This window comes from Bactrocera latifrons, unplaced genomic scaffold (genome assembly GCF_001853355.1).
Source record: "Bactrocera latifrons isolate USDA-ARS-PBARC rearing strain unplaced genomic scaffold, ASM185335v1 scaffold_26, whole genome shotgun sequence".
Classification (NCBI taxonomy): Eukaryota; Metazoa; Arthropoda; class Insecta; order Diptera; family Tephritidae; genus Bactrocera; species Bactrocera latifrons.
In genome coordinates this window covers 1,621,140-1,634,979 of record NW_017536185.1, presented here as the reverse complement: position 1 = coordinate 1,634,979, position 13,840 = coordinate 1,621,140, and the positions used below count along the sequence as shown (strand labels likewise).

General features: G+C 35.5%; 1 protein-coding gene across 7 annotated transcripts in view; it reads left to right on the top strand.

The window, feature by feature from the left end:
* LOC108969624 (collagen alpha-1(XVIII) chain) overlaps positions 1-13,840 on the top strand; it is a 396,591-nt gene that overhangs the window by 334,217 nt on the left and 48,534 nt on the right. For all 7 annotated transcript variants that reach the window (XM_018934460.1, XM_018934459.1, XM_018934458.1 and 4 more), the window contains 2 exons: positions 4,783-4,928; positions 5,572-5,664. In XM_018934460.1, the coding sequence (XP_018790005.1) occupies positions 4,783-4,928; positions 5,572-5,664 (239 nt within the window). The remainder of the gene's footprint in view (positions 1-4,782; positions 4,929-5,571; positions 5,665-13,840) is intronic.

The following is a 13,840-nucleotide window of genomic DNA, read 5'->3' as shown; positions in this document are numbered from 1 at the left end:
GAGATGTTCAATTCCATTTACGTGAACTTCAATGATGATTTTCGGCGGATTTTTGATGAATTCACGCACAGTTTCGATGGAATTTCCGGTGAACACGGATTGGCCCACATGTTCATCGTCATTTATGTCCTCACGACCCCTTTGAAAACGATGAAACCACTCGTGCACTCTGCTACGGGATAGGCAATAATAGCCATAAACTTGTTTCATCAATTGAAACGTTTTGGGAAAAGTTTTACCAATTTTAAAACAAAGTTTAATCTTGGCTCTTTGTTCGAAGCTAATTTTCGCACCGATAACACAAATATACTGACGCTTAAAACGCAATAGCTTCACTTCTAATCTATGAAATGTCATTATCTTCTCACTGAACAATGGATAGAGATAGCAGATTCTAACGCACCAGTTGACATATAGATGACGCCGCCAGGAGGCGCTAGATTCAAAAAGTCCTTTTTGCTTTGGAAATTTTATCATTTCATATTATAAGAAGTGCTGCAACAACGAATAATAAGTCTTCATCTAAAACGTATTCCCTCATAATTATCAAATAGAAACAAAACTTTTATTAAAATTCCGAATCTGAAGTGAAGCTGTTCAAAAATTTATAGAGAAAAACAATGTCTCCATTTTTTGCCCTTTATGCGCTTTTTTATTCGAGAAGGCACTTTAAAATGTGCTTAGATAACTTTTTAAAACTAAGTTTAAAATATTGTTAAATATTTTTGTGTAAAAATAATTTTTGCACCCGCAGCTATGCTAATTTTTTGCTGAAAACAATCGGTATTTGTCCCCATATTACCAAGTTTTTAATAAACATTTAATAAATAGTGAACTCACACATTAATAGTGCCAACCATACCTCACACTTTTATGCATGTGATCCAACCAATTAAAATGACAACAATAAATACACATATCATGAAATTTAATTCATGCTTTCAGCGCTTAATTGTAATTTAATTTATACCTCATTTAAATATTTTCAATTCATATAACGATTACATATGTATAAATATATAGTATGGTATATAAGTGTGATTGTACATATGTGAAAGTAAGCTCAATAGATATTCTTAATAACTATATGCCATGTTCGAAAATATCGATATACTTATATAAGAATACGGAGATTGTACTTCTATACAATAAAATTTAATTCTGCCACTACATCAAGTGTCATAAAAACGACAACTTCTAAAGAGAGGGTGGAAATTCATACAGTTTGAACAAACAATGTATTAAAAAACTTTCGAAAATTATTTCCGAACTTTCTTCTAAATATAATATTTGCTTTCAATAAATATAATTCACTACCGATCTTTAAGCAGAATTTTGCATAATATGGATGCACTTAAAGGATTTTTAAAAATTAAAAAACAAAAAAAAATGTCAGGTCAAATACATTGCAAAGTAAAAAAAATAAGCTTACCGGAAGCAGTTTCGCTCGAATAGAAAATGTCGAGGAACCTGCTTTAGAACGGAAATCTTTAATTTTCGGTTTTCGATTAAACCTGACCTCCGAAAAGCACACCACAATTGATGTTTGCACTTTTGACTAACAATACAAAAACATTGCGCGCATAAAAGTATGCAAAATATTCGACTGTATTCAGTTACTCGAATATATTCAATTATCGCACACTGTATTTAAAAGATTACGATATGTCATTCATACATTCCCACACAATATTTCAATAAATTGGCTTGGTATTAAGCCTGATCGAGTCGAATATTTAATTGTAGACAATATTAAAATTTAATTGGTTTTCAAAAACCCCGATTGAACTCGGCGAAACACGTTTAATTCAATTGCGGCCAAACACCGAAATTTGCATAAATGCCATTGCGCAAGTGGCTATAATGTATGCAGAATCGGTTGTTGTGCAAATATAAATGCACAAGCAACTTATGCTAATATGGGCATAACGGTAAATATGAAAAATATTCGCACACAATAACTACAGCTTTGCGGAATAAAATGCAGTTGTTAAGTGAAAATTCCCCAGCAATTATTTGTGCATTGAACTCTGCATACTGTTATCAATGCGAGTGCGACGACACAGTTTCAGCAGCATGCGTTTGTATGCAATAAACAAACAACAATAAAAAGTGCGCACTTTCATCTGCATGGGAGAAAAGTAAAGAGTTAAAGCGGAAGTGAAATGTTTATAGGAAGAGGAAAACATATTTTCTCTGAGTTTTTTTTTCTGCAGCATGCGCAAGGAAATGCACAAAGTTTATTGATGATTGTTCGCTTTGATTAAATTTCGCCTTTCTTATTGGCCAACAACATTAGCAACATCATTATCGGCATCATCAACCGTAATAATGTGGTGGTTGTTGTAACGTCATCAGCATTGTATACACTGAGTCATCGTGAAGTCATTACATTAATGAGTAAATTACATTTACCGCATTCGCTTTCGCAGCGGAATTTCTTTGCTGGCTCTCGCTCTCGCCGCCACCAATCTCTGTCATGCCTTCGGCGTCGGTTTTTATGTCTCTTCTCTCTTGTTTTCTTCCGCATATTGCGTTCTTTCCACTTTTTTGCTTAAAATATTAATGTTATTGTTGTTGCACATCCGCGTCGCTGCACGCTTACAATCACCACAACTGTAACAACGAACAGCCACAGCCACAGCCGATTGGCTGTAAAATAACTGTTGGTTTATACTTCTACCTCCAGTTTCTTCATTTGGAATCAAAAGTTATGCACAAATAAAATGCGTTAACAACAACAAAACGTTGCATACTCTTAAAATGACAACAATTTTTTAGAACAGAAAGGAAAATATTATTATTACAATGTATGAGTATTCGTATATTAAGTTTGAAATATAATTTTTTCTGGACTAAAATATTATCTAAGTTTGAGTGCTTCACTCTTTTTTTTTTCTTTTCTCTTTGATTTTTTTTTTTTTTTTTCTTTTTTTTTTTTTTTTTTTTTTTTTTTTTTTTTTTTTCAAATTTTTTCCTCTCAAATATTTGTATTTATTGTGAAAAAAATCCTCACCGGTCATAGCTCTTTGGCTCAACTCTAAGGCCTGCCATTTTTGTTTTAGTTTTTCGTGCAGAAATTAACGTGGAAAAATTGTTTTTAATTAAAATTCGATTTACTCGTAATTAATCCAATAATTTTACCAAAAACAATTTCAAATTCTTAAAGCCGAGTCTTTGAGCTTTCAAAATACGAACCATTTTTTTCGAAGTCCCCCAATATGAATGTATATTAGGGTTTCTTTATTTCTCAAGTTGAGTTTTCTCATGCGAATTTACTCTTAAGAATTAGCTTTTGCATTAAAAGGTAGGAATTCATGTAAACAAGCTTTTTACGTTCATTTTATACCACTTTACTTTTCTCATGTTTTTTATGTGGGATCTTTTGATCCTTTGCAATAAGGTTTGCATCTCAAAGCAAATAACTTTACAACTCTGATGCAATTTTTCAGTCTACAAATTTCATTATAAATTTTTTATACAAATATTGCTTTAAAAGTCATGCGTAGTTGAAATGATGCATCAAATCCAGTTTATTCATACAGTACACCATGTCGTATGAGCAACACACAAAGTACGAGTGAAGACCGCTTGTTCGAATAATCGGATAACACTGTGGAACATTTTTGGGATTATTGTCTGGGGGGTGATGGTACTAGGTCGGTATAGTAAAACCCTCAAAGGGTTTGACGTTGGTATGTGTCACTTCTTTTTTATGACCTTATGACCCCTTTTTTCCTTATCTTGATGTTTTTTCGCAAAAACCGAAAAAAAGAATAAAAAAAAAAAAATAAACAATTTCCGAGAATAATCTTAACATCCTTGCGACAGAAACCTCGTAGTTGTTAGAACGATGCTTTCCCAACAAGCCTTCTATTACTTCTTCGATTGCCTGCCATGCATTCAATATATATCAATCAAAATATTGTTGAATGCGTCACTTTTAATCAGCTTTCGTATATCTGGACCATTTAGTACGCCTGATTGGAAAAAATTAATTTGTTGGATGGAAAACCATGGAAAATAAGGAAAAAATTTAAAAGGTCATAAAAAAACTAACATATACGAACGCCAAACCCTTTGAGGGTTTTACTATACTCACCTAGTACCATCACCCTGACTTGGAATTTCTCACCCCCCCAGATTAGCTGTTGTACTGTGTAATTTGATGTATTGCCTGCGTATTACTTTTAAAATAACTTTGATGAACATAAATCATTAAGACATTTTTTGAGAGCGGAAAATTTTGTACGAGAATATCATCCACATCAAAGTCCCAAGTTTACTTTTTTTATTGCAAAATATCAAAAAATTCCATGCATTGTTCAAGGGAAAAGATATATGAAAAAATTGGTTTTTCTGTAGGACTCTTATTTTTTTAAAAGGGACGTTTGAAAAAAGCACTTTCAGTTCGAGAAATAACGGACACCCTAGTAAATATTCATGCATATATAGCACTTTGTAATTCTTTGCAGTTTTCTTATTATACTTTCTTGTACATAGATATACTATAAGGATAAAAATTTAAATTGCTGTCTTAGCAATTATTATTATATTGTTGTTCATTTCGTAGTTCTGTCTCACTTACGTCTTTTTATGGTAGTCAAAGTCTTGCCAAATTATTAATTATTTTTTCCTCATGAATGTTTGCATTGCTGAACATTTGCAAAATAATACATATTCTCTTAAAAAATGTGGAATTACTTTTAATTTTCATATTTTTTGTAAATTTCTTCCAATTTTTCACGCTCAAAACATTTGCTGACCCTAACAAACATACAGGCCCGCCCGGTCCTCCCGGCCCACCAGGTCCACCCAGCCATTCTCGTCATGACGATGAGGAGACACCGTACTTTTCGGCATCTTCCTGGAATATGCGCATCGTACCCGGAGCGGTGACGTTTTCGAATATCGATGAAATGACAAAGGTGAGCCCTATAAGAAAATAATTAAGATAAGAGCATGTTTATAACGAATACTAATAAACAAGCGGTGCACAATAACCTAAGATCGTACACAGAAAAAATATATATCTACAACTTGACTTTCCTAAAAATTTCAAATGTGGAATGCCGAAAATTACACAAGGAAGCATTTTTAGCTTTTACTGTTAGTCGTTGAACATTTGTATACTTTTCGAAGTAATCATTAAAATATATTATTCAGTGCCCAAGAGTAATCATCTGTCGCAAATAAGAACTCATCTCCGTAAAAGTTCCAAGAAGCCGTCCCTTTCACATTTGATTACGTGAATTCTGAAAGCTTGCCGCAAGCACACATGCAACTTTATTAGTTCGTAAAAAATCACTCATTAGCGCAGAGTAATTATTTTTCTTTCAACAATTTATAGTAATTTTCGTGCGCCGAGCATGTGCAATTAAAATGTGCCTATGATTACAATTTATTTGCATGCCTATTTGCGTGTTCATCATTTTGTCTGTGCGACAGATGTGCTTTCCCATGCCGCAAATGCGAAAAAGCCGCACACAATCATAAATACATATGTTGCACATGGCGCTTTGTTTGCAAAAGAATAAAACATTTGTCTTTTTCTCCTGTTTTTTGCTTTAGAAATCAGCCATGAATCCGCCAGGCACACTGGCCTACATCACGGAGGAGGAAGCGCTGCTAGTGCGCGTCAACAAGGGTTGGCAATATATTGCGGTAAGTATGCGTGCCGACATGACATTGTTGCATTTCATATTTTCCCAATTTTTCGGCGCTTTTTTGCGTGCCACATAAATGGCGGTCGCGCTGTGAAAAGTTGTTGTCGGCGAAAGGAAAAAATATGTTGTACCAGAAAGTGTAGACAAAAACGGTAACGTGAAAATTTGTGCAAGTGTGTCAGCAAAGTAATGTGTGGCACAATTATACATTTATGCCACATCGGCGCCTATGATGCGCACTTTTTTGTTTGCGTTGTTTTTTTTTTTTAGTGAAGCCAATTTTTTGAGTCATGATTTGTATGGCACGGTTTTTGCTAATGTGTTGTGTTTTTTTGTGCTCAATCACAGTTATGTAGGAAACATCTGCTTCGATTATTATTATTATATTTTTTGCGCTGTCACTCATTAATGAAGTGGTGCATGCAAAAGCAAATTAAAACTACTCAAACATTGTGTGAAAAACTCATTGTATATAATTCTTTATGCTATTACGTTTTTTCTGGCGAGCTGAGGGCCTCCTATAGAAAAATTAACGTCCAGTTGGAGGCTTGTCAAATGTGCAACGTTTTGGTCAAAATTGATATGTTCCAACATGCACTTTTAACTCGAGTTTACAGACTCGTATTTAACGCTGAAAACTCTTTTTAAGGAGTTGAAGAAATCTTTATTCACCACTTTGGTCCAAATATAATATATTTCCTCCAACATGAAATCTCTAGCTTCAAGTTTCATGTTTAACCCTTAAACACTCTCATTAAGATCTTTAAGAAAATAAGAGTTTGGATAAAATTTATCTCAAATTCTTAAAAAGACTTCAAAATCGAGTTTAAATTTTTGTTTTCAATGCTTAAACTCTCTCACTAAAGTGTTTTAAAATCTTTGGTCGTTGCAAAATGTTTAGAGCATCATTTTGGTCAGAAATATGTATATTTCTTCCTACGTGCAGCTTAAACTCGGCATTGAGGTCTTTTAGCATTAATTAACAAATCGCATTTTGTTCAAATTAATGTAATTTTATTAAATTTACATATGAGTCTTAACGGAAATCTCATATTTTATTAACCGAAACTAAACCGGAGATACGCAATAAAAATAAATTATGCAAAGAAAAGAAAACAGTGATACAAGACAACAGCTAACACCCTAGTACACACTCACCCACACACCCACACACTCGAAGGCAACGAAGTGTAGAGGAAATCACGACAATTTAAAGAAAACATATTAAATAAAAATTGCTCCCAGCGGCAACATTACTTTATTGACAATTCAGATGATTTTGACATGACAAGAACGACAAGCGCAGGCAGCAATACCGTAATAACAAACCAAATCAAAAGCAACAAACAACGAACAGCAAAAAACGGCGGGTAAAATGTGTACAAATAAAGGAGGCAATGAAATGACTGTAAAACTCTGTAAAATGGAAATTCGAAAAAGGTACAGCACACACACACTTCAACATGTTTTAGGCCCGCTACACCCACTCGATAATCACTTACGAATACACCGACACACACACCCACACACACACACACATGAAGTGTGTTCGAGAGTCTTCATGCAGCGCGCCAATCGAGTGAAATTGCTAGTAGCACACGCTTGTTGACTTGTTGTATCGATAAAATGAACAGCCATGCGATGCCACAGCCAGCGGCAGCTACAACAGCAACAACAGCAGGATAACAACAAGCCAGAGATTGACGCCGGCATAACGGTTGCTGTGATTGCTTAAAGATTTTTATTTGCTTATCGACTGCACACTTGACGAAGTGAGCACCAACGTCGAGCTTAAACAGCTTAGAACGCACTGTGCAACAACAACACAAACACGTAATGAAAAGAAAGGGCCCTTTTGGCTTCACTCCGTGTTTGGAGGAAATATAAACTGACAAACATTGTTGTTTGTTGGTGTGCAATATTTTCGGCAACAAACAAATTTGAATGTGCAAAGAAATGAAAAACGAAATGGCAGCAACAAAAAAAAAGGTAAACGAATAAAGTGCATGACTTAAAAGCGGCAACAAATTTCCCATTTTAGTATCTTTACATTCAATTTCCTCTAGTCGAGAGTGAAAATAAGGAAAATCTGCAGCAATAGCCTTAATCCCAAATACGTTGCGTCCTTCACAGTTCGCATGCATGAGTGTGAGTGTGTGACTGTGTGTGGCTGTGTCGAAAAAGTTTATATTTTCAATCATTTCGCCTTTATCCTCGACGCGCAATCTCTGGCAAATCTCAGTAAACGGCCTTTTGACTCGTATTTGCTCGTTTCGGCTTAGCTTGACTATTGCTTATTGCATAGTAAAGTTGACATTTGTTACTTAAGTGTCAGTGTTGTTTGTGAGCGTCCTTGCTCCCGGTAAATACCAATTCATACCAGTTTCACACTTTTTACAATATTTTCTCTGCGTCAGCTCTGCTCCGCACGTTTTCAATAAGTTCACAAACAGTTCTAATGCCAGCAACACTTTGCACACACACAAATGTCCATACATATTGTACTCATACACTCACATCTATTGCATGGCACTTGAATGCAGAGCACTTGAGAGGTAGCTGAGAGCGAGTTTGCTACTAAGGATTCGCAACTGTGCTACAATAAACTACAACTACAACTAAATAATCAATCAACTGCAATAAAATGGCGAAACCTTGCAGTTGTATAGCTCAGCAATAGAGCTTAGCAAAAGCGAATAGATGTGAGTGCAATTCGCTTATACCCTGTATGAAAAATATTTTAAGTCCATTATGGTACCTAACTTAAACTTAAAGTTGGTTAAACTGCGATACGTAATTTCAAGCCCAAAGAGAGAGCATGAATCGGTTCGCACTCTTTAGTAAATTAGCCGGAAATTATTAAAATAGCAAACAGGAGAAAATAATATTAGTGCAATATTTTTAAGACCTCTCCGCATAAATGGCATTCAACTTACGTGAAGAGATCAATTCATAGTAAATTCAAGTAAAATGAAGTTACTCCAGTATAGTCAGACAAAAATAGATTTATTTTTGAGAAAGTGTTCTTTAGAACATCACAAAAATTATCCTATGCGGGTTTGGTAGGCTCTGTAGTAATGGCACCTTGACTTCTTCAAACAGTCTTCCAAAAACTTAAAATACCTAGTATTGATTTCGTCAAGTATCAAAATGATTCCACAATTCTGACTGCACTTCATTTCAATGTTCGCTAGCAACCTCATCCCTTTCATCCGGCTATCACTACGTGGGGGCAACATGCGCCGAAAAATTGGTATAAGCATCAACAACAGCAAAACAAATAACACATTTATACTCTTCCACTATTATTTAGCTGCTTTATGCTGACTTACTGAACGGCTGAGTGAGTGACTGGCTCAGTGCCTTGCAGACAGCCTGGCTAACTGACTAACGGCTTGAGCTGCTACAGCCGCCGTCTCTGCTCTCGCCAACTTGTGTGAGTGACAACAACCCGCAAGTATCTGTGCATAGGAATCACAATGCGCTTTCATTTATTCCTATTGCTGTCATTCTATTTCCATGCTACATGTTTTCCGCCTGCCATTCTTTCTTTCATTCGCTTTCTGCTCCGAGAGCGCTCCACTATACTGTTTCGCTTCGCTTGCGATTCCACATTCGATTTCCGGTTTGTTGATTTATCCAATCGTTGAATCGTCAGCGTTTCACTTCAGTTGCGGTACAACGGCAACAACAACGGCTGTGCCACCAAACGCAAACACATTTGTCTGAAGCTGCGGACCCTTTGCACTTGCCGTTGCCGTCGTACGCGTTTACTGCACATATATTCAATGTGCACGTGTGTAATAGCTTTCAGTGAGCTCCTTGCTCCCACACTTCATACACTTTGCAGCCTCCCTTCCTCCACACCTAAGAACATTCATATATTTTTTCTACTGTTGCTCTGCTAAGAAGCCTCTAAACCGAGACCTGTTTGCTTGATCTCCCTTAAGCTGTGCCAAAAAGTTCCAATTGTTTGCCGTGGTAGCGTTTACGCTCGTGCGTGCCCTTGTTTTTCTGTTTTTTGTTTCGAGGCATGTGGCTATGTGCAGCTATCGGTGTATGAGTGTAAGCAATCTTACGCGCATATCAAGGAAACTACGACGGAAATTATTTTTAACGCAGCAATTTTCCACTTCACTTGCCTCATATTTTTCAGATCCTCGTAGGCAATTGCTTCTCTTTAATTTTATCAATGAATTTCCATTCTTTCTTGCCAAGTACGAATTCGTGCGCTTCCTGCGTCAAGACTAAGTGAAAACGATTTCAATGTTCTTTCGATATTTTTTGTTAGAAGTCCATCAAGAATTTGGCTTTCTCGTTTGTATCTATATTTCTTTCTAAATAATTCATGTTAAAAATTAACTCAATTAAATCTTTGATCTTCTTCGGAAGCATGGCATAGATAATTTAATTTATTGTGTGCTGGCGAAGTCTTTTGCAGTCGTCTCAGATGAGAAACTTGTAGTCCATAGAAATTCGATGGACTTTATAAGTAAATATATTGCATTTAAAATATATTCTTCTCTGCCAGTATTTATAAGCAAAATACTTTATATCCGAAATTAACCCGGACCAAACAAAAAAAAAAAAAAAAAAAAAATATGCTAAGCCAGTATAAGCATAACAACGCTTAATTCAATTTGGCTGATATTTGTTAAAAGCCTCGGTTCTGATGGCCTTCAGTACCTTTAGCGCATTTTCGTTTCTTCGCTTTCGCTTCGCCCACCAGTCATGATGCGCATGATGCATACAGGCTACTCAGTCACGTTGTCAATGATCTCTTTTGCGACCTCTACTTTACGTCCCTTTTATTTTGGAATGAGTTTGGTATTGTCACGCTTCATACCCAAAACAATAACTACAATATATACAGTTTATTTTCCTGATGCCAACGTGACGATTCTCAAACACTTTTCTTTAAATTTTCGATATTATACTCATGAATCACGGAAGTTTTCTACTTCACGATCTTTACTGAAAGCTTTTGTCAGCAAAACATTGTATTTGTGCATATATTTCTAGAATATTTTCAATGATTTTGTGGATTATTTTAGAAATACAAAATGTCAGGAAAACTAGTCATTAATTCTTTTAATCTTAAAACTCGCCAGACAGTTTTTCATGTAGTACAGAAACAGCAACCAAATGCTCACTAATTGCGAGATAAAACTTTACACGAACTTAAAAAAGGTTTGCCAATGAACCAGCTCAATTGAGAAAACTATTCACAGACTCTACCGCGTAGTTAACTTTAGGCATTACTCTTAAGTGATGACATATTTTCAGAGACAACTTCTATTTCTTGTTATCACATTTAATTATAATATTTCTTTTGTAGAATCTAATTCGCATATAAACCACCAGTGACAAAAATTTTAGTCCTTAAAAAGCGTTTTATTGGCTCCCAGTCGATAATACTTAGCGCGACTTATAGGGAAAATATGCTTGAGTTCTAAGCGAAACGAACCACTGACTTAATCCAAAGGTGTCTGAATTACAAACATTATGAATATTATTTGGTAGCAATAATGGCAAACAAATCCAGACATCATGTTACTTATTCGATTATTGAAAAGCTATGAAGTTTTAATGAGTTACGCAAGTCTCTGTAAAACACTCATTTCTTTACACAAACCATTCTTTCCGCTCTCTCTCTCACGCACACAACCGCGCTCTATAAATTCCCTAATACAAATTTTATTAATGCAAAAATAGACTTCTGAGATAAGACTGCCAGCACTCTAAGGCGCTATATTACGTGCCTGACCCTTTTTGCCAGCAACAACAACAGTAAACACAGATTCAAAGGTAGCGTCATAATGAAAGTCTTAAAAAGTTATGAGTACCTTTTTATGACAATTTTGGGGTTAATCTTAATGGCTACCTAATGTGCAGGCGCAAAAACTGCCGCAAAGCAAATAACAGTGCACTCACACACGCACGTATATGCCTGTGTAGACATGTGATATCTAGGAGCCAGCACGTGCTTAGCCCATGGACATGCGGTAAACTAGCAAAGCCACAAATGTCATTTTAGCAAAATTTAAAGCAAGAAAATATATTCACCCGGCCACACCTAGTACACGAGCCGCCCATTCCTCATCAACACAAAGCACTACAACAACTAAAAGCATATTTAAAGAAAAATAGCAAACAGCCAGTCAATTTGTGTATGTGTGTGTGGTTATGCAAATGTGTAGCAACAAGAATTGCTTGGCTACTCAAATAAATTGGATGACAACTTGTAAAAATGGAAATTGCTCCTAGTTTTGTTGCTTCCACTGTCCCGCAACAATAATGTGCGTAGAATACACAAATACGATATAAATGCTTTTCTGAGACACGGAGCGCACAGGAAATTATTGAAAAACATTTTCGGCCTTATGTTGTTAGTTAAATGCTTAGCTGCTCCACTCAATTGTAGCTGCAGCAGTGTAAGGAGCAGCAGCCGAGCAACGTGTGTGTGTGTGTATGAGTAAATAAACGAAGAAATAAACAAGCAACTAGAAAAACAAACAAACTTTCATTTCCGTGGCATTTGCTATTCAAAACACATTCGTTACTTAGGCCACACCATTTACCTATTCAAGAGCATTGTCGAGACAGACTGCGTAGAGTCTGTGAATAATTTTCTCAAATGTCAAGTGAGTTTCTGAGCAAGCTTCAACATCCACTTCAAAAGAAGGCAGAGCAATTATGAAAAGATTTGTATCGAAAGTGAAAAGTTAAAGTGAACTCACTTCAAGAGCCCAGAATATATTATAATCTGTTAACGCTCTTATACACTGAACAGTGTATACTAAGTTTGCCAAGATATTTCTAACACCCAGAAGAAAACATCGGAGACCCGATAAACTATAATTAAAGTTTGCACAAATGATAAGCGTTACGAGCTGAGTCCGTTGAGTCATGTGCGTTTGTATAGCTCTTCAGTTTTTTAGATATCGACCTGAACTTTTGCACATGCCTTCTCCTCTCCAAAAGACTGCACATTTTTCGGAAACGATGAATCTCACCAATATAGCATATGGCTGCCATAAGAACTGTTTGCTCAAAATCAAGTTCTTATATGCAAAACTTTTTTATTTCATAAGATATTTTCAAGACATTTGTTATAAATTTTTGTCCAAGGCAACGCTATTACTTTCAAATATATATATATATTTTGAATCGGACTACTTTGTACTTGTTAGGAGAGATTTTTGATTTGACGAGATACATTCACGAGAACTGGCAAGGGGTGTTCCGTAATAAAATTGTGGAATATCCGATGAATTGGTTCCGATTGAGTCGCTATATCATCGAGTTCTGATAACAAATATTTTTTATTTGTTAACTGGTTTTGTTAAACGTTGGTCTAAATAATTTATTGATTCGAATGTTACTATGACTCTTTCTACATTTGCTTCAGGACTTTATTGGAATATAGCTCTGTGATATGGAACTCTAGGTATAAAATCTATTTTGACAAGTTCGAATCCATTCCAAATTCATCTTTACTCACCGATGGTAAAAACCTTCCTTTATACACAAAATATTTTAGTTGTTGAATTTCTTGTTTCTGGATTGGAGCGGTTTTAGATCTCGAAGCTTAAAAACCTCACTTGACGGTCATGACTCCGCTGATTCGCAATGTATGAGGATTCCGACACTCGTATTGGTTGTATTATAAAATATATTAAAACTCACTCACTTATTGACATAAAGTATTTAATGGAAAGATTTCCACTTCAAATATTTTGTGTGTTTCCAACACTGAAGCGACTGTAAACAACGCAAATATATTTTATATAGAAATATTGCACTATTATTATTAATCCTTTTGTTCAATGCACAAACCCTGAACCGTTAGTGCACTGTTCGATAATTCATATTTAGGTTCGAGAAAGTAAGCAGCGCAGTTCAAAAGCGACCAATGTCCTGTCAAACGCCGTCAAATGTTGTTAGAAATGTCGCTTAAAATATAATATTAATAACACAAAATTGGAAAATGCCAACCGGCAAAATTTGCATAAGAAAAAGCCAACACAAAAAATCCAACGGAAAAATTCACGCCAACACAAAGCAAAGGCACAACCGAAAACCACCAACAAACAAGCGTATAAGTTAACACAACATTTTATGAACTTCTACATAAATTCCATTCCCACATTATATGCTAGAAACATACAAAC